This window comes from Euprymna scolopes, chromosome 11 (assembly GCF_053919585.1).
Source record: "Euprymna scolopes isolate OS-2025 chromosome 11, ASM5391958v1, whole genome shotgun sequence".
NCBI lineage: Eukaryota > Metazoa > Mollusca > Cephalopoda > Sepiida > Sepiolidae > Euprymna > Euprymna scolopes.
In genome coordinates this window covers 79,682,899-79,703,374 of record NC_136492.1, presented here as the reverse complement: position 1 = coordinate 79,703,374, position 20,476 = coordinate 79,682,899, and the positions used below count along the sequence as shown (strand labels likewise).

Below are 20,476 nucleotides of genomic sequence, written 5' to 3'. Positions count from 1 at the left end.
CAAAACCAATTCCTGGTTGATTTCATTTGGAATTATTTTAAAACAGGATGTAAGTAACCTTAACTCTCAAAAGATTTATCATCATAATCAGCAATACTTGAAATATTTGTATTACTCGGACTACTGTTCTCATCTTGTGTTATTCTCACATTTCAGTCAATGTAACTTTTAACCTGTGTATTTTGTCAAATTCAGGAATATTTCTGCCGAACAAAAGGAACCTGTACCGAATTTCAAACAGAACTTTTTATTTAATCCACGGGTGTAGCATTCTCTTATTTCATCAGCCATGATTGGGTAGAATTCTTAAGCAATTTGCAATTATATTAGTATCACCTTCACTGAGGATTGAACCTTCAACCTGGAGAAGAGTGTCACCTAGAATTGAATTTCTAATTAGTACTTTATCCGTTACGCCATGCTTATCAAAGTTTAAAACACTCACGGCTTAGGATTGATGAGGTTGATAGATAATCAGTTGAAATATGAGAAAAATGAATGAATGAAATTTGATTGCTTGCTTTTCATGGAAATCCCGTTTAATGTTAGGCACACGGAGAAAGGAAATTGCATTGCAGTTGTGATAAGATTAGTTTGCTGTAAAGCATTGGGAAAAAATGATTTATTGAAAGATTCAAAAACGTTATAGCTGTTATTGTGGTTCTGTTATTGCTCAAGCTTTGTTTTACTGAATTGAATTTCTTTGATTCTAGAGAGTAACAAAAAAAATGTAAAGACGCGGTTCCATTGATGTTGAAAGAAGTTTGTATTCAGACGAAAAATATTAAAAACAAATCAAATCTTTTTTAATTGAACAAGTTTTGAGGCACTTTTACATTGGTAAAGTTTTTTTGTTTTTTTTTTACCTCTTATATGATTAGCCCCATGAATGTCACGGGTTTACGATGAGGTGGCCACATTGGCTCGCCAATGATTTACGACGAAGTGGCCCACACAAAATCAAACTGATTTCGGAAACGAAATTTATTCTTTTAACCAATGGTCAATTTTTACGACGTGCCCCACGGGCCCAGGCGTATTATAAACACCCCAACCTCCCAATGTTAAGAACGGCTTTCGGAATAAACACCCTCCCCAACCTCCAAATGTTAAGGACGGCTTTCGAGGTTGAGGGGGTGTTTATTCCGAAAGCCGTTCTTAACATGGGGAGATTGGGGTACTTATAATATACTGGGGCATGTCGTAAAAATTGACCTAACCAATTTATTTACAGTACGGCACAATCACGTTGATACATCGGTTCTCGCCAGATCATTGAAGTTAAGCAACGTTGGGCCTGGCCAGTACCAGATGGGTAACTATTTGGGTAGGCTAGACGCTGTATGTACCTTCTGGGAAGAGCCCTCCTCGCTACAAAAGCATCTACAAAAGTTGTGGATGGCCTATGCCCCTCCAGGGACTCAAGGAATTTATTTACAATGTTTTATTATATATATATATATATATATATATATATATATATATATATTATTGTTTTTTATCTTTGTGTTTTGCTGTCCAGTCGCATTTAGACAGTTTCAACGTAGTTTATTGTACCTATTTACTATGCCTCCCCACGGGACAGAGTTAGACACCAGGGTCGTTTTTTAACGTGGAGAAAAGGTACAAAAATAAAAAATTGTCTCAGTTGTGAAGGACTGATCCTCCACCGAAAGAGAACAAGAAATGGAAGTGCAGCATCTGAAGAACAGATACTACACTTTGATCTTGACCAAAAGGCAACGTAGTTTATTGTAGCTTTTGAGGTTTACCTTTCGACAGCCAATAACTTTTTTTGTTGTTGTTTTTGAAAGGGAGTATAATGTAAAAACCTGGGATGGATAGGGACGATCCCAAATTTCTACCACCAAATAGTATGTGCCGACCACCGACCATACCACAACGAATGTCGTGGCCAGACTCCTGATGTCCGGTAATGTGATTTACAAAAATAAAAAATTTAAAAAAAAACATTTGCGAGACCGAAGAAAAAAAAATAAAGATTAAAACACGCACGTGCGCGTGTGTGCGTGCAATATAAACTAATGATTCTTTTTTTGGGGGGAGGGGGGTAGTTTTTTTTGTTTTTGTTTTCGTTTTAGGGGCCCAAGTTTCAATTTGTGTTGTCGCTTTTCGGCTGTTGTAAACATCTTACCTCACAGCCATGGGTCTGATTTATATAAGCACTCGTTTCTTTTAAAAAAATAATTTCGATTTCAAAATTTAAAAAATGGGCATTGAGGTCGGGTCGTATTTTCCTGCTTGATAGACTTGATAAAAAAAAAAAAGAAAAAAGGAAAATACAAAGAAAGACAAAATGACTTTTAAACTCACTTTTCTCTTCTGCAGGAATTTCTGAAGGACAAAGTTTGGCGGTTAAGGATTTACAAGAGAGAACAAAATAAAGTTCATTTTTAAATATTTGTCAACAGAAAATAAAGGTTTTATGTAATGTTAACAAAAACATCAATTTCATTTCTAATGATTAAAATAACTATTTTGGTTTTATTTCTTGTAGACAAAAGGTTTATCTTCTAAACACTTTTGACACTACGCTGTTATGTCATGGTGCCATCGAACATTTTGGTAATTAATGAATTCCGAAAAGTAAAAGAAAAAAAATTCTGCACTCAGTCTTTAGGGAATTTTTTTTTTTTTTTTCATCTATGTAATATTTTATTTTGATTTTATTTAAAGTATTTTGCCAATTTCATTAAAATTTCATTAAACTAATCGGCGTGTAATTAATTTTTTTATTGAAGTTGTGGGGGCAGGACAAAAAAAAAAACGAAAATAAAAATTATAATTTATTTTAATTACTTTAAAGTGTGACAACTTGTATTTTTAGGTAAATAAATGCTACTTGTGCAGTTTACGGACTGTGCAATTTTTTAGATAGGATTTTAGAGTTAAGTCCAATTCTTACGATACCTTTTGTTTATTAAATGGTATGTGAAAGTACAGAATAGTTAACAAAACTCCTCCTCTCCATGTTAAGTTGTTGTCTCTTTGTTTTGTTTTTATTTCGTTTTTTTTTTTTGTTGTTTTTTTTTTATTAAAAACGTTATTATTTCAACATAATCTGTAAACTACCCGGGTATCAAATAAAAAAAAAAATCGGAGTTTGTATTATTCGGACTATTATCCTCATCTTAGTTATATTCATGTTTCGGACAGCCTTCTGGTTGATAGAATGAGAACGATCTACCTTGTGGATTAAATAAAGGGGTCAGTTCGATCTAACGATTTTGAGATTGGAAAGCTGCGAGTATATGACGATCAAATAATTCAAATTATCAACCCCCATCTCAAAAATTCCGAAACACAAATCGGAGTAGATTAAAAAGCATAAAGAAAAGCATTCAGGTTATTGTAATGTTCTACAATATTTAAGGATAAAAGAAAAATCGACACTTAGGCAGTCTACGAACTGTGCTGAAATAACGTTATTATTTAGAAAGTCATTCTTAGCACGAGGAGGGGGAGGCTTAACAATTTATAATAGACAAATGACTAAAAAAAAAATGGAATTTAACTTAAACATCATATATAACATTAAAAATAAATGGCACAATCCGTAAAATACACATGCAGTGATGCAGATGCACTATAAAAGCTCTATAATTTTATCGATTGAAATAATTTGGTAACTATTCGGCGTTGCCCGGGAATCTTTTTACTTTCTTTTTATTTCACATTTTTCTTCTTCATATCCTTTGGTTATTAAATTATTAATTGAACTAAATTATAAAACTATAATTAATTTTTATGTTAATGTTTTATTATTATTATTTATAATAATCTATTTATGAAATTATTGGAATAGCTTGCCAAACTTTCAATTTTGATTTGCTAAGAATTTTATAGCTAGAAATTATTTTCTATTTGACAGTTTAAATACTTGCAAATTACTTTAAAGTTTCAAAATTGATCAGAGTAATTTATGCGTTTTTATTTAAAAAATAAAAATAAAAAAAGTGCCTGAATTGACAATTCGGTGCATTGACAATTTACTGAATTGTTTACGAAGAAATAGGAATACGTCATGGTGATTTAATTTCGTAAGTATTTTTAATTAGATTTACCGATTTTTCATTCATACGCTCTTACATGTCTAATTTGAATAGTAAATAAAAAAATAATGTGCAAGTCACATGGAAGCGAGAAACACGGACATACGAGAAGTGTCCATATAATTTTTATTAGGAGAGAGATTATTCAATAGGTATGTTGTTTTGATGGAGAATTATCAATTGTCAAAATTTTGACAAAATAAATAAGTACTGCAAATACTGCATCTGAAGTTTAGTAATGAACGGTTGATCCCATCTGCCTCCTTACGAGAGCAGAATTTCAATTACACACAAAGTTGGTTTATAATATTTTGGAAATTCCAGCTCTGGACACAAAAAAAAGTGGGGGGGGGGGCACTCTGGATTGAGATAAAACATTAAATTGCCTCTGTCTAGAAGGATTTCTCCTTCATCGATCGAGGACAGAACAGATGAAGTGTAGCATCAAAACAGATACTACACTTCGCCCCTAGTTAAATTAAAGGGTTGTTTTCTTTTCTTCTTCGTTAAAAACAAAAAAAAATTATTTTTTCTGAAGAAACCTGAAATAACTGCAAATGATAAGTGGAGCTGAGGAAAGAATATTTACCTGTCTGTAATGTTTTCAACCTTTCCTCTTCGAATTTGGTCAGCTGTGAAAGTAAAATACTCCTCTCGCTGGCTTTTAATGTGTAAATAAAATCTCTGGCATCTTCATCTTTGAGAAACAAATGTTTTTGAGCGACCGGCGGTCGAACTTTCCCAAATCTGCCGAAAACAGTATAAGAGTTATGGTAATTATTCTTGAAGATAGGTGAAGAAAAAGGTAAATTCTGCCATGATAATCGCCCGAGCAACGGCCTTACTCCAGCCATTTTTCGAAATGCTGTTAAAAAGATGGAGATATATTATCTTTTGTTTTTGTATTTTAGAAAAAGCAACGTGTTTTCAAAATCGAAGGAAAAAAAGTTGACTACTGGAAGCGTCAGACGACACAATACAAATTTCAGCAGGTAAAGCGATACTTACAGAGCTAACACCAACATTCGTGGCCGTAGATACGACTCTAAATTAAAATTATGTCTTCGTCTTAGAGACAATGTATAAATACCAACAACCTTCTAAATTAATTTCTTTATTTTTTTAATGAAAATTAATCGTTTGCTGTCGATATTGTGAAATAACCAATAGTTCGAAACTATCGTTTTGATTACTAAAAGTTTGTAGTTAAACATTAAACAATGGTGTCGGCGTATTTCATCAACATGTCAACAAAGTTTAACTTTCTGTGTATAGTTTTATTTTATTGTGTAAATAATGTTTTGGGTGAATTGACTCCTGTCATTTTGTGGCATGGAATGGGTATGTAGTTTTAATTTTATTAATATAAATCTATCATACGGCATTTTAATCAAATATTCCCAATTATTTTTTTATGTGATTTATAGTTCATGTTTTTGGTTTTTATTTTTTGCCGAATATTTCTTTTGTTATTTTGGGATTAATTTATTTTGAACAAACTTAAAAAAGGGGGGGGTTGAAGATTATATTAGTTTTTCTTTATTAAATCGATAACTTTTTATAGAAATGTTTATTTCTTATATAATTAAGTGTATGAATACGATTTGTTGCAACTTGTAATAATTTGAAAAAATTGTAAGCAAACACAAAATCGGTTTGGGAGATATTTAAAGTTTACAAAAGTGTAAAGTAAATACCCTAAATTTATTTTCAAACTGATATTGATTGATATAATCAAATAATAATCAATTGATTTATAGCATTTTTTATTTTCATTAATTTATTTTATTTTATTTTTTTACCTTCAAATTATTTGGTTTTACGCCCCTCATAAATATTTTGTGGTACTTTGATCAGCCCTCGTGACTGCAAATTATAGCTCATCAAAATTCAGTTATAGCCGTCCGTGCGCCACGGAAATCAGTTCCTTGTGAATACTTGTTTATAAAACTCTGATTCCTGAAAAAAACAAAAAGAAAACACTGATTTATTTGCATATTGTATTGTTTATGTTGTCGTGTCGTTTGTTTGTAAATTGGGTAAATTTTTACGCCGTGACTCCTAAAAAAAAAAAAAATGAAAATCTATTTTTTAATTTTTTTTTTTTTCCTAATACATTTAAATGGCCTTTATAAGTAATATGCAAGAAGAAATTTTGAAAAAAAAAAAAAAAAAAATTCAAATTTAACATTTTAGAGTGGGGGATCACTTTCCTATATAAATTTAACGTAAAATGAGCGCCCACTTCTCGGCCACAGCGCTCAACGAGACATATAACCCTTAGCATGTTTTCAAGTTTCGCGAGGGGGAGGGGGCAAACATAACAAATTCACATTTTTGTGGGGGAGGGGAGTTTACATTTGAAACAACTGGGGCTGCTGTATTGCCATTTGGTGAATGGATTCTGGACCATGCAGTAGCTTCTGGTGGGGCCTCTCGATGCCATACTAGTGGGTAATTGTTACGGCTTTACCTTATCATGTGCTACAAAAAAAAATAAAAATTTTCTTGTCATTTTCTCTCTGATTTTCCCTCTCTGTCCTGCTCCAACCAAGTCTACCGACCTGCTCCACAAACCCCAAAACCTCAACAATCATGACAAATCTCCAAAAAGAAACACGAATAAACCTAGAACGCCATCCTCCAACGTAGACCCCTACTACCAGGTCTCCTTCTCCAACATCAGGGGTCTACGTTCCAACCTTCCAGAGGTTGAAACACAATTACAGGAGACGAAACTGGACATATTCTTTCTAAGTGAAACTGGCATAGGGCCAACCACTTCTCTAGACGAATTCATAATTAAAGGATACTCTAACTTAACATCTAAATCTGACCCTCAAGATCGACATGGAATATGTGCCTACATCAAAGATGGCTTTCCATGTGGTAGGGATACCCTAATCTACCTTATATGTGCTTCCGGGTTGCACTAGCTTACACCACTACATTTATATTTGCTCTCTATCGTCCCCACAACAGTGGGGTTACTATCTTTAAGAGCATATCTGAGAAAATTGACCACATCCTGTCTGCTCATCCTTTGGCTAACATTCACATTTGCGGTGACTTCAATGTCCATAATGTGGAATGGCTGACCCACTCAAATAAGACCGATTACGAGGGGAGGTTTTGTCATGATTTTGCCATTGCCTATGACCTCACTCAGATTGTTCACGAACCCATCCGTGTGCCCGATACTACCGGTCAATATGCAAGCCTTCTAGACCTTTTCCTCACAACTTGCCCTGAGCTGTGTTCATGTTCCATTCTATCTCCTCTGGGATCCTCTGACCACTCTGTTGTAGCAGTTAAGATAAAAATGAAATGTAATAAGACTTCAGACGTACCTCTCCACCGTACTGTATATCGATACTCTATGGCTGACTGGGATAACTTGCGTACATTCATATCTGACCTACTTCTGCATTCCATGTTTAAAAAGGATGTGTCCTCTATAGTATCAGACCTGACCGAATGGTTAATTGTAGGCATAGACCGATTCATACCATCCAAAAAATTCCAACAAAAACCTAACAGCCAGCCATGGTTCTCTCCTGAATGTGCTGCTGCCATCGCGCTCAGAAATCACTTTTTCCATAGCTACCAATGTAATAGATGTACTGAGACTAAAGCTGCTTTCAGGACTGCCAGCAACCACTGTAAAAGAGTAATAAAAGATGCAAGAGAGCTATATGCTCAGTCTGTTAAATCCAAAGTAGCTGAGCAGCGGCTTGGTTCCCACCAGTTCTGGCAAATAGCAAACAGGATCTTGAACAGAAGTGTGCGTTCTATCCCAACTATCATCAATGGACCTGAAGTCATCTCGTCAGTATCAGACAAGGCCAGACTATTTGCCAAGAATTTTGGAGCTAATTCTACCCTATGCGACAATGGCCATCAACTCCCCATATTTCCTCCTATAACAGACAACATACAAATATCTGTGCGTGAGGTGGCGAAGCTAATCAAGAACCTTGATTCCAGTAAAGCAACTGGCCCTGACGGCATTCCAGTTACAGTGCTGAAAAAGCTCCAACCAGAACTTGCTCCAATACTTACAAAACTGTTTAAGCGTTGCCTTAAGGAGAAGTGCTTTCCAACACCCTGGAAAACCTCATCAGTATGCTCTGTATTTAAGAATTCAGGTGAAAAGTCATCCCCCTCTCAGTACAGACCAATAAGTCTCCTGTGTGTCATGAGTAAGTTGTTGGAATCTATATTAAATAAAGTAGTAGTCAACCACCTCAACAGAAACAACCTTCTTAGTGACATGCAATATGGTTTCTGCTCTGCAAGATCTACAGCAGATGTGCTAACGGTTATATCACATAGGATTAGTGAATCTCTTGACAAAGGCTTCCTTTCCAGGGCAATTGCTCTTGACATATCGTAGGCCTTCGATAAGGTATGACATAAGGGCCTACTTCACAAGATTTCCAGCTACGGTATTACTGGAAATGTTTTCTGAATCATTAAATCATTTCTCTCTGATAGGTTCATAAGAGTAGTGGTTGATGGACAGAAATCAGAGGCCCACAGTATTAATGCTGGAGTCCCCCAGGGGTTCATCCTGGGCCCAACTCTCTTCCTGATTTACATCAATGATCTCCCAAAACACATACTTAAATCATTCGTTGACATCTAAACTGATGATACGACCATCTATGGCAACACATCAAAGGCTGTAAATGACAAAGTTCTCTCTAATGTTCTCTCCTCTGATCTTGAGCGCATGGTACAATGGGGGAAGAGGTGGTTGGTCACTTTTAATGCATCCAAAACCAAGCTTCTATCTTTACATCATTAACGCTCTGATCCCCATCTGGCATCAATTGAAATGGATGGTTCTCGTCTTGGGGAGGCTCCATGTTTTGACAGACTTCTGGGTTTGACCTTTACTCCTGATCTGAAATGGAACACGTACATCAAATCTATTGCCTGGTACGCTGGGAAAATGGTGGGATCCTTCTACCGCTCCAGAAGATATCTCACTACTGATGCAATTCTATATCTGTATAAAAGCCAAGTATGTCCAAGGATGGAGTACTGCTGCCACATCTGGGCAGGAGCTGCTAAAAACAGCCTATCCTGCCTTGACAGAGTACAAAATAGATTTCGTGGTTTAGTGGGGGATGCCCTTTTCTCTTCTCTGCAACCTCTCTCCCACAGAAGAGACGTTGCAAGCCTGTCTTTGTTTTATCGTTATTTCCATGGCAAGTGCTCGTCTGAGCTTCAATCTCTTGTCCCCCCTCGCCAATCTTTCACGAGAAACACCCGTCTAGCTGAAACTACTGTCAACAATTTTCCCCACTCTTTATCTGTGCCTAAATCCAAACGTAGATTCTATGAGCAGAGCTTCTTTCTCAGAAGTGCACGATTGTGGAACTCTCTTCCATTCGCCTGTTTCCCACCTGACTACAACTTGGATGTCTTCAAATCCAACATAAACAAATTCCTGACAAATTGCCCCCTTAAGTAAGACACCCTATCAAATCTCCAATACTAATGATTACTACAATACTATCTCATTGATTACTGTACACACAATAACCCTTATCCCTGAGTGGCCTCCGGGCCTTGATAAGTGGTGACCCCCATGTAAAAAAAAAAAAAAAAAAAAAACAACCAATGAGGAGCCTGCTTATTTCTGCAGAATTTCTCACAAGCGCACTGTCATAAAAACGTGTTTTTCCACTATAAATAAAAAAGCTACTTGATCAAATTAACTGAAATTTTTTTTCGAAGTACTTCAGTCCAAAACAGATACGTACAATATACTGTTTCTTCGATATTTTCATTTTTAATGCCTTGATTAAACTGTACAAGTACCCAAATTTAATCCCCCCACGCTACTAAAATTTTAATTAAATATATCATTATTTTGTTTCAAATGTAATCCCCACCGCAAGAAAAAAAATGTAAATTTGTCATGTTTTTCCCCATCCCTCCCCATGACGAAACTTGAAAACATGCTAGGGGTGACATGTCTCGTTGAACACTAGGTGGCCAAGAAGTAGGTGCTCATTTTATGTTAAATTTATATAGGAAAGTGATCCCCCACTCTAAAATGTTAAATTTGAATTTTTTTTTTTTCAAAATTTCTTCTTGCATATTATTTATAAAGGCCATTTAAATGTATTAGGTAAAAAAAAAAAAGTAGATATTCATTTTTTTAAGGGTTAAATGACACCAGATCACGTCGTAAAAAGTAAAATTGTTTTATTATCTTTATTTCCGTAATTGTTTCTTATTATTTTCAGTCGCGTAGACATTTTCTTTATTTTTTGTAAATTGTTGCATTAAACGCAGACAAATTATTTGTTTTTCAAGGTGTCTACAGTAAGTTTCCAGACTTTTTCGTATGGGCACTTTTAATAATAGTACACACATTAAACTCTAGTCCCCTTGGAAGTAATCTCCTCCAACTGCACTTGTTGTACTGTTCCAGCAACTTCTGAAAAACTCCAAAGAATTTCTTGTGTGAGCGTGTCAATGACCCTCATTATGGCCTCTTTCATCTCCTCAATTGTCTCATAATGACAACTTCTAAGGTTTTCCTTGGGCTTAGGGAATAACCAAAACTCACAGGGAGCAAAGTTTTAGACTATAGGGAGGATGAGGAACTGTCTTTATGCCCATCTTTCACAAATAGTCTGTGACCAGGATGGAGTTCTTTGAGCACCCTTGTGACAAACTTTGCACAAATCTTCTGCATATTCAGGATGGTGAGGAACTGTCTTGATGCTCATCTTGGTCAAATAGTCTGTGACAAGAATAGAGTTGTGGATTGCACCCTTGGGACAAGCTTTGCACAAATCTTTTGCATCTTCAGTTCCTTGTGAATACTTGCATGTAGAGTTGCCACACTGACAGCAAACTGTACTTATTGTCTCTATAGATACACAGCAGTTCTTATCCATGCAATTCTTTATTTGGCCAATCAACTCTAGTGTTCTGACTTCTTACTCCTCCCACACCTCTCATCATCCCTCAATCTTGAATCTCTTATGCCACTCAAAAGCTGATGCTTGATTCATGCAAGATGGTTCAAAAGTAGTCATATGTTTCTGTGGCATTTTTTCCAAATTTAAAACGCAATTTTATTGCAGATCGTTCTTCTAAAGTGTCTTCACATCCAAACTGCATTTTTGAAATTCACCATCTGTGACAATCAGGCTTTAGTAGGGTGTATTCCAATTCCTACTATAGTTGTTCATTTGAACCTGAAATTATAAAAATTGGTCATTCATCTCATAAGATGTGAAGCAATAACATACTGAATTTTTAGGAGTCTACGACAATCTTAAATGCCTGTACAAAAAATGTCTGCAAACTTATTGAAAGCACTTCGTTTATCATTCATATCTTGGTCTACAAACGTCAAGGAATTGTTCATGGCAAACTAGAAGAATCCCTGATTCAAATGCTGTAGCAAACGGTCTCTGTTCAGATTAAGTTCCTGATATTAAACTTCACTTGTAATATAACTTTCAGTGAGAGTTTCAATTTCCCAAATTGTAGTAGTAACGTAACATGTCAACACTCAGGACCAACACGTATGCAGACAGTCGCACAGAAACAAAGACTAGAAAAGAATTCGACTCACTTTTTTTTTCAGTTAAAACAACAGACATTTATTTACAGTTACTTCCAGAATAATACCTTGTCTCTTGTTCAAAAGTCTTCCTGTGCTCCAATGTGCTTAACAAGACTCTGCTGTGTCGAACACGTGGTATTCTGTCTTTGGTCCGACCATGTTTAGGAAGCGTCTTTCCTTGTTGCTCTCAGGCCACATGTGTAACGCGTTTATTTCTATGTTTCTCTTTTTTATAATCTTTTTCTTTCCTTCTTCCATGCTGTGACATCACCTCACACAGGGCTCAGTCATTTGCATATATTGGCTGTTGCTGCCACTGCTGCTGCTGTCATACGCGCATCCATGCTCTGTTACACTACAAATAATCATACCTTGAAAAAACAGAAAGTGTGTTCTCTCTGCTACCAGTGCCTAGAAACCAAAAGACGCCACAAGAGGTGTGATTTGTTTTATGAAGAAGAATGTGATAGACCCACGTGAAGTGGTGAGATTTAATTGCATTTTCACCTCAAACAAGGCACAGTGCCACTTTGATATAGGAGGCTACTATCTGGGACATAATTTGCAGGGATACTATGTTGGGAGTTGAGCAGCAAGATGTCTGTTTACATTACACTTGAACTTCTACATGTCAGTACAGTCAGGGAAACAAAGACCTAGAAGGGAATTTCAAAGTTTAGCAGTCTTAGGGAAGAGACTATTAAAGTAGAAGGCTTTCTGACATCTGAGTAGAGGCGAGATTTTGTTGTTTGTCGGGGATATTTAAGTCGAGGTAGGGGTACAAGGGCTTGTAGTTCGTCAGAGCACTTACCATTAAAATACTTGTAAAACAGGCAGAGGGATGCAACATTTTGTCAATGGAAACTTTCTAGCACAGTAAAGAAAGCCCACTTTCCTCACAGCAGTCCCGGCAATGCTTTCAATGTATCTGTTCCAATCCATGTTCCCTGTGAACATTAAGCCAAGGAGTTTGAACGAAATGCTTTCATAGCTATTGGTGGTTGAGAAGGTTTCTTGTAATTATCGAAGGAAAGAAGCTTAGTTTTAAAAGGGGGAAAAAGAATCAGTATTCTGCTTATGTCTGATCGGTGACCATCCATCAGTTCATTTGCGTGTGTGGATACTTGACCACTGTCCGATCGATTGATTCCACTTCAACAAATATTCTAAACCCTGCTGAACAAACTATCTCGGCTACCGAATAACCAAACACAGATGACAGGCAAAGCATTTGACATTAGGCTGATTCTCAAATTTTATGGCGTTTTACCCAATCACACAGTGTTCGAATGGTTAGAACAGGTGGAGCTGGTGCATGAAATGTGTGGTATTAACAACGTCGAACATGTTCTACCACTCAGGCTAATAGACCAGGCTCTGTCAGTATACCAATGATTAACCCATGATGAGAGGGAGGATTTAAAGTAGGTGAAATAAGCCCTCCTCCTGATTTTTGCACCAGACTCTTTTGTTGCATTTGACAAGTTTGCCTCTCAAGGAAACTGTGGATGAATGTTTGACCTGGCACATTTAATCAAAAAAATTCTACTGACCAATGGCTCAGCTGTGCTTTCATATCAGGACTTCCCGGTTCGGTTAGACAACAATTGCGTGGGTCCTCAAGGATGGAATACATAACCCTGGAACAGATTCTTGCTAGAGCTCAAGCTCTCATGTCAGATGTCAGAAGAGATAAAGGTAGATGAGTCTGTTGCTGCAGTGGCCATGCAATGTAGAGTTCTTCCTTGTGTGCCTATGGACCCACCTTCAACCTCTGATAGAATGCCGTGCCATATGAAAGATCTGCAACCCATAGTGGGATCAGCCCCCCCCCCCAATTGTTTATTCTTATATCCCTTCAGAGAATACGAGTGAAAGATTTGTAACAATTGGAGAGAGACCATGTGAACAGGGACCAAACATAAATGCAGGTGATGCCTCTTCTGATAATGGAGACCCAGTAACTTTACTGCTGCAAAGAAGCACATGGCACAAAACACCACTTCCTGTACGTTTCATGTGTGATCATAGGATCAGATCTCTCTCTACCATGCTAGAAAGCTGCTTATGCCTGAAATTATCCTGTACCTCTATAGGTTCTGAACTGTCATCTAAGCTTCAGCCTCTGTCCCATCAACAAAATGTTGCATCCCTTTGCCTGTTCTACAAGTATTTTAATGGTGAATGCTCTGACGAACTACTAGCACTTCTACCCACTTGAGTAAATACCCCCGACAAATCCAATAAGCAGCTAAATCCCACCCCTACACAGTAGAGATCCCTTGTGAACAGAAATCTTGCTGCTTATCTCCCTTCATAATATCCCTGCAACTTATGTTATGTCCCCGATAGTAGCCCCCTACTTCAAAGTGGCACTGTCCCTTGTTTGGGGTGAAAAGTGAATAAAAAAAATGTCACAAACCATCTTACATCAAAAAAACATGTGTTCTCTCTGCTACGGCTGCTTGAAACCAGAAAAAGAAGACACAAGAGTTTGACTTGTTTTATGGAAATGAACGTTAGAAGCTAACGTGATCATGTGAAGTGGTGAATTAAACTTGAATGGAAAAAAAAACAGTATTTTTCTTAAGCATGATTGGGGATCAGCCATCAGTTCATTTGTGTATATGGAAACTTAACTACTGCACGATAGGTTGATTCCACTTCGATTCTAAACTCTACCGAACACAAATTTATTAATTTCTTCTTTTTTTTTTTTTTTTAAATTGTTTGATTAAAATACAAAGTGTTTAACAAAGAACATATTAAGAATAGTTTTCTAAATAATGATCTTATCATTTCAACATGATGAATAAAATTGCAGATTATTTAGAAAATCATTCTTAACAGAGGTGGGGGAGATTTGTTGACTATTTTATACTTTCATTTAACAATTGAAAAAATAAATTATGCAATAAAAAGTAGTACAAAATTTGGTAAACCATAAGGGACTCAAAACAGGAAGTGTTTAATATCAGGAATTGAATCTGACTGAACACTGCTTGCTGCATACTTTGAGTCGGGAATTCTTCTGGTTGGCCATGGTTTACCTTCTAATAGAAGCCATTTTTTTTTATTTTCTATTTTTATGAGGGGGAGATTATATTATGTGTATATTGTCTACATGAAATCCCTGTGACATTTCATTATTTACTTACTACAAGTTCTCAAACAAGCCATCATTGGTAATTGGTGTTGTCTGGAGTCTGAGTGACAATAAGTCTCCCCATACTTCCAGTGGTCTCCACCTCGTTCAATAACCATTGGAAATTGTTTTGTGTTGTTGCAACAGCCACTTACCATTGATTTTTTGTTAGCAACAATCATTGGCATTTAAATGGAGAAGAGCCTTCCAAGATTCTAGTTTTCTCTGTACTCTTCCGATTGATATTTGCTTAGTGCTCTCCCTCCTCACTCCTTCCATTTTCCCTGACCTTTTACAACTTTTTGCATCTAAGAATTTCATAAAGATTTTAAAGTTTTGACAAAAAATTATGGAATTTGCCGAGATATACAAACAATAAATTAAATATTTGGAAAACCTGAGTCTTTTGCCTGTTTACTGATTTTTACCTGCTTTCAGATAAAGTTCACAACCACAATCTTCTGTAGAACCCCTGTGACAGCAGTAACGACAACAACAAACAGCAGAGAAATGATCTCTGTAAGAACACTTTATGCTGATTGGTCAATTCTATTAAAATACTCAATCTCGATTTGTTGCCTAAAGTTACATCTGGGAGCCGAGCATCTGTTTGCATTGACCAAACACTGAATCACCATGAGATTCAACTTGCCACAGAAACCCTTGTTAGTCATAACTTCTCACAGGAAAAGTCTAACTGTGGCTCCTTAGCTATTGGCATCTCGGCAAACAACACAAGACACAGTCATGGACTACTAAATATAGTGACACCTTATACACATAAGGACAAAACAACTCTTTCTGCATCTAAACCTTTTGAAAAGTTTTTTTCCCCTCGAAAAAAGGAGGGTGGACCTGTAAATTCACTTTTGTCTGTTCGTCTGTTCATCTGTCCACACTTTTCTTAATAACTACGCCTTGGAATTTGTAAAAATTTTGCACAAACATTAAACATGATATAAGTAAAAAAAGTAATAGAACGGATTTTCTGGGAAAACACCGGTTGCCCCCCAGGGGTGCCTTTCGGGTTAAAATGGCTAAAATTGACATTTTGTGTTTATCAAAAAAAAAATTGATGCCTTGGATTTTTATAAAACTTTCTGAAAAGTTGTAATTAACTGATTTCTATATAATTTTGTTTGTCTATACTTGGCGATAAGTCTTGGGTGTGCCCCAGGGGCTCTTTTTAGAGCTAATAAAAACACTCTATTTTTGAGACTATTTTACCATATTTGTCCAAAATTTTCTGTGTATGTCTATTTAGCAGTTTTGTATGATGCTGAACTCAAATGTAAATATGTTAAGGCCTTGGGGACTTTTGGGGCTAAATGGGGAAGGGGAGCAAATGATGGACTTAGTCATTTCTTTTTTTGCATGGTGCAGAACTCAAATTTACATATGTTAAGGCCTAAAACTGCACCGTTTGTTCACCAGGATTTGACGTCCCCTGTGGACTTTTTGGGCTAAATAGGGGGGGGGGGATGCTGAACTTGGTTATTCTTTATGCCTCGTTCACTATGAACTCACGGCGTGGGGGGACCATGCATGCTTCGCTTGTTTTGTTTTTTTTTTTTTTAGTTTTTTTTTTCCTTTTTAGTTGATCTATTATAATGAATATATATATATATATATATATATATATATATATGAATAGACTGACATTATTTTTGATTTTTGCCTTTTTTTCCACTGCACTGGATCTATTATTTGATTTTTAATGATGTTTTATATAATAATTGATCAAAAGTATATATTAATAGGCATAACCACAACCTTCAGTATAAATATAATAAGTATGACAAACGCCCTCTCTCTCTCTCTCTCTCTCTCTCTCTCTCTCTCTCTCTCATGCACCTACTTTCTTTTGTATCTGTAGTTTTCTTCCTCTTCTATTACACTGCCCTCTCATCTGGAACATCGTACACTTTACCCTTCCCTTCCCTCGTCTTGCTCATCTGAATCATACTACTTGATTTTCAATAGGTTGTAATCTATTTCTATACTGCAAGTGAAAAGGCAAATTAGTTCCTTTTATTACTTTTTTTTACAGTTTAATTCAAAAGATAAATTAATTTGTTTTGTAATTACCAAAATGTTAATGCTTATCTCTATGAATGAATTGGAAAGATTTTGTTTCCAGTTTATGACAAAGTTATGAATGAAATGTTTTATTTAAATTAATGTTTCAAGAATTTCTAGGAGTAAACCCTTTGAAGTTATAAGAGCTGGCAAAGTCAGTTAGTCGTTTAATGTTTTGTAAAGGTGTGTGTGATGTACGACATAATCATGTTAACACACTGGTTCTCATCAAAGTTAAGTAACATTTAGCTTGGTCATTATCGGATGGGTGACGATGTGGGAATACATCTACACCTTCTTGCAAAAACTACAAAAACCTAACGCCATCATCTCCCCTGGCAGTAATATACAAGCAATTGGAGATGGCTTGTTAATATATTCCCATGAAACTTCCGCCTTTAGAGGAAGACCATTCAACTCACCTATGGTGAGTGTCATTTTGGTACAGTATGGTAAAGATAGAGATACCCAGATTAAAAGTTTTTACAGCTAATGAAAATAAAATTTTAGTTTGGCATGCCTACTTTAATCACCACCACCAATTTTTTTTGATCCCTTAATATTTACTGTTTTTGGCTCAAATCAAATTAAGTAACCTACATCTAAAATTTCAAGTTTTTAGACCCACTATCTATTATCTATCTAATGCCAGAATGTTCGACCACCCCATAATAAATATGCTATAATGGAACTTTTATCAAATTGAAAAATTCTGGTTATTTTTAACTCGTTTAAAAAGCTGGTTAAGAAGTAATACCTTTAGGGTTATGTATTAACATTAGCTAGAAGTAATGCATACTTTAGAAATAAAATAAATATAAAAAAATGCAAAAAAGCCGCATGTTTTTGAGTTCAGATAATATGCAAATATGATTTGGGAAATGTTCAATTTCATGGGAGACTTTTTTTTTTTTTTCGTTTTAAATATAAGAAAATGTATTGGTTAATAACAGTATTTTTGACAAAAAAGATTTAGGAGAAAGATAAGAAAACAAGACAAATATTCAGGATTAAAGTCAAACCTGTAATAAGGAAATATAAAAAATAAAAAACTAGACATGTTACTGTTTTTGGCTCAAATCAAATTAAGTAACCTACATCTAAAATTTCAAGTGTTTAGACCTAAAATTTGCGGGGGAGTTTGCTAGAGTTTTCGAAGGTCAAATCGTTGAACTTTGACCCCTTGACAGGCAAATTTCTGTCCGAAAATTGATTAAAAAGATTTTCCCAAATCTCAATACCCCTTACGTCAATTCTCGAGTCGGTAGACTGAAAATTGATACAGTAGTTTTGTAGGGAAATGTACACATACACACACAACTTCACTTTTATAGATATATAGATAGATTTTTATTATTTACAATTGTACAACAATCACTGTAAATAGTTACCTTTTCTCTCTCTCTCTCTCTCTCTCTCTCTCTCTCTCTCTCTCTCTCTCTCTCTCTCTCTCTCTCTCTCTAATTTCTAAAACTAACACTTCCATAAGCAAAGTTTGAATAATGAGCTCTCCAGTAGAATGATATTAGTCAACTGTAATCGGTGGTTGAGCAAGTTTCTAGCAATTGCTAAAGGAAAGAAGCTTACTCTTAGTATGTTACCATCCATTTTCATCACCATTCCACTACAGACTGAAGATTATTTTCTAAATTGATCTTGAAACTTATTTTTGTTTTCTTGTAAGGCTTTTTATAACAATTTTTAAATTTAAAAGAGATTATAGACGAGTGCTTGTCACATTAAGCTTTAAATTTAAATACACACAAAGATAATCCAATTTCAAAAAGAGAAAAAAAAAAGTAAGTCTAATGGTTTATATAGGATTTAGCTATATTTGTTTGTGAATTTTAAACACACTTGCTGTACATCCTCCATCAAAAATAACAAAAAAAATTATGTTTCACTAGTGTTTGCACTAATACGCAATTTGAGAAGAGACCTTGCTAGTCTTTCTGTACTCTATTAATTTTTAATTTTTTTTTTTTTTTTTGCTGGAAGAGGCTCGACTGAGCTTCAATCTATGTGCCCCCCTCTAAAACATTTACAACAAAAACTAGCTAGAACCACTGCCGTCAATCTCCATTACTCTCTGTCTGTACCTAAAACTAAACAAAAATTCAATGTGCAAAGCTTCTTTCCTAGAGCTGCCTATCTGTGAAACACAATACCACAGGGCTGCTTCTCAGCTGACTATAACACGGTCGTTTTCAGGTCCAACGTAAACAAATTCTTGTTGAGCCGTCCTCGTAAATAATCAATTCCTACTTGATTTCCACCATTACTGATCATTATGATGTTCACTTATCAACCCTTATCTTCAAGTGTCCTTTGGACCTCGATAAGCAGTGACTGCCTTGTCAAAAGAAAAAATACCCGATTTGAGTAGAGACTTTGTTAGTCTTTCTTTATTTTATTATTATTTTCATGGTAGGTACTCGACTGAGTTTCAATCTGTGTGCCCCTTCCCTCATAAAATATTCATAATAAAAACTCGTGTAGCTATAACCAATGTCAAAAGTTTCTCTCTCTCTCTCTCTCTCTCTCTCTCTCTCTCTCTCTCTCTCTCTCTCTCTCTCTAAAGCTAAACAAAAGTTCCATGAGCAAACTTTCTTTCCTGGAACTGCTCATCTGTAGAACATGACTCCATAGGATTACTTCCATGCAAACTAAAATATGATCATTTTCAAATCTAATTTAAACAAATTCTTGATTATTGAACTGTCGTCTTAAATAATCAAATTCTGACCAATCATCACCATCATTACTAATCATCAGTGTTGTCTCACTATCCATCTGACACTCCTTCAAACCTTATCCTCGACTGGCCTTTAGGCGTTGATAGATGATGACACCTTATTAAAAATATAAAATAACGTATCAAGGAGTGCAGTTAAAAAAAAGAAAGAAAGAAAGCTTCTTGAACTGGGAAAATGAGATAAAAACATATCAGTATAGATAAAAGAAAGGAGTAAAAGAAAGAAAACGTTGTGTTATGGGTGAAACGATAAAATTATCACCCTAGAAAAGACATGATTCCATTTCTATTTGATGAAAAGCAGTTTGTTTTTTTTGTCGTTGGCCAGGTGTGTACAAATCCCAAGAGCGATAAGAGCCTTCTATCATGTCTGAAAGTAACACAATGTTCAACGAGCGAGATCGAAGAGACGCCGCTGTACAGCTCATGCTCTCTACTGACCCAAGTTATGACAACAGGACCATTGCCAGCACTCTCAAAATGCATTGCTGGGTTGTCACGAATAACAGGGTCATGCCCAAAGTGATGAAAACAAAATTTCCAGCCACGGTTATGGATTTTGGTGTAGTTTCAAGTGAGGGCCACATTATACCACCTCACATCTTCGAAGTCTGCTTGAAAATCAACACCAAAGTGTACTTGAATGTGCTGAAGAGTGTGGTGATCTTTTGGTGCAATCAGGTGGCTGCTGGCAGACTCTGAGTGTGGCAGCAGGATTTGACGCCAGCCTACAAGTCCAAAGAGACCCAGGCTTGGCTTCAGAAGAAGTGCTATGACTTTGTATATACCCTTCTCTCGTAGGCTTCCCCGACCTGAACCTGCTG

The 20,476-nt window shown here is 35.9% G+C and overlaps 2 protein-coding genes across 3 annotated transcripts in view; one reads left to right on the top strand and one right to left on the bottom strand.

Annotated features, from left to right (window-relative positions):
* LOC145287946 (transmembrane protein 65-like) overlaps positions 1–5,093 on the bottom strand; it is a 192,694-nt gene extending 187,601 nt beyond the window's left edge. The window contains exon 1 of one of the 2 annotated variants that reach the window (XM_080135904.1): positions 4,663–5,093. In XM_080135904.1, coding sequence (XP_079992030.1) covers positions 4,663–4,927 — 265 coding nt within the window. In that variant the 5' untranslated portion in view covers positions 4,928–5,093. The remainder of the gene's footprint in view (positions 1–4,662) is intronic. The other variant, XM_080135903.1, reaches the window with a different exon arrangement.
* A 170-nt stretch (positions 5,094–5,263) lies between these two features.
* Positions 5,264–20,476, top strand: part of LOC145287945 (palmitoyl-protein thioesterase 1-like) — a 64,343-nt gene continuing 49,130 nt past the window's right edge. The window contains exon 1 of the mRNA XM_080135902.1: positions 5,264–5,414. Within this exon, the coding sequence (XP_079992028.1) occupies positions 5,294–5,414 (121 nt within the window). The 5' untranslated portion in view covers positions 5,264–5,293. The remainder of the gene's footprint in view (positions 5,415–20,476) is intronic.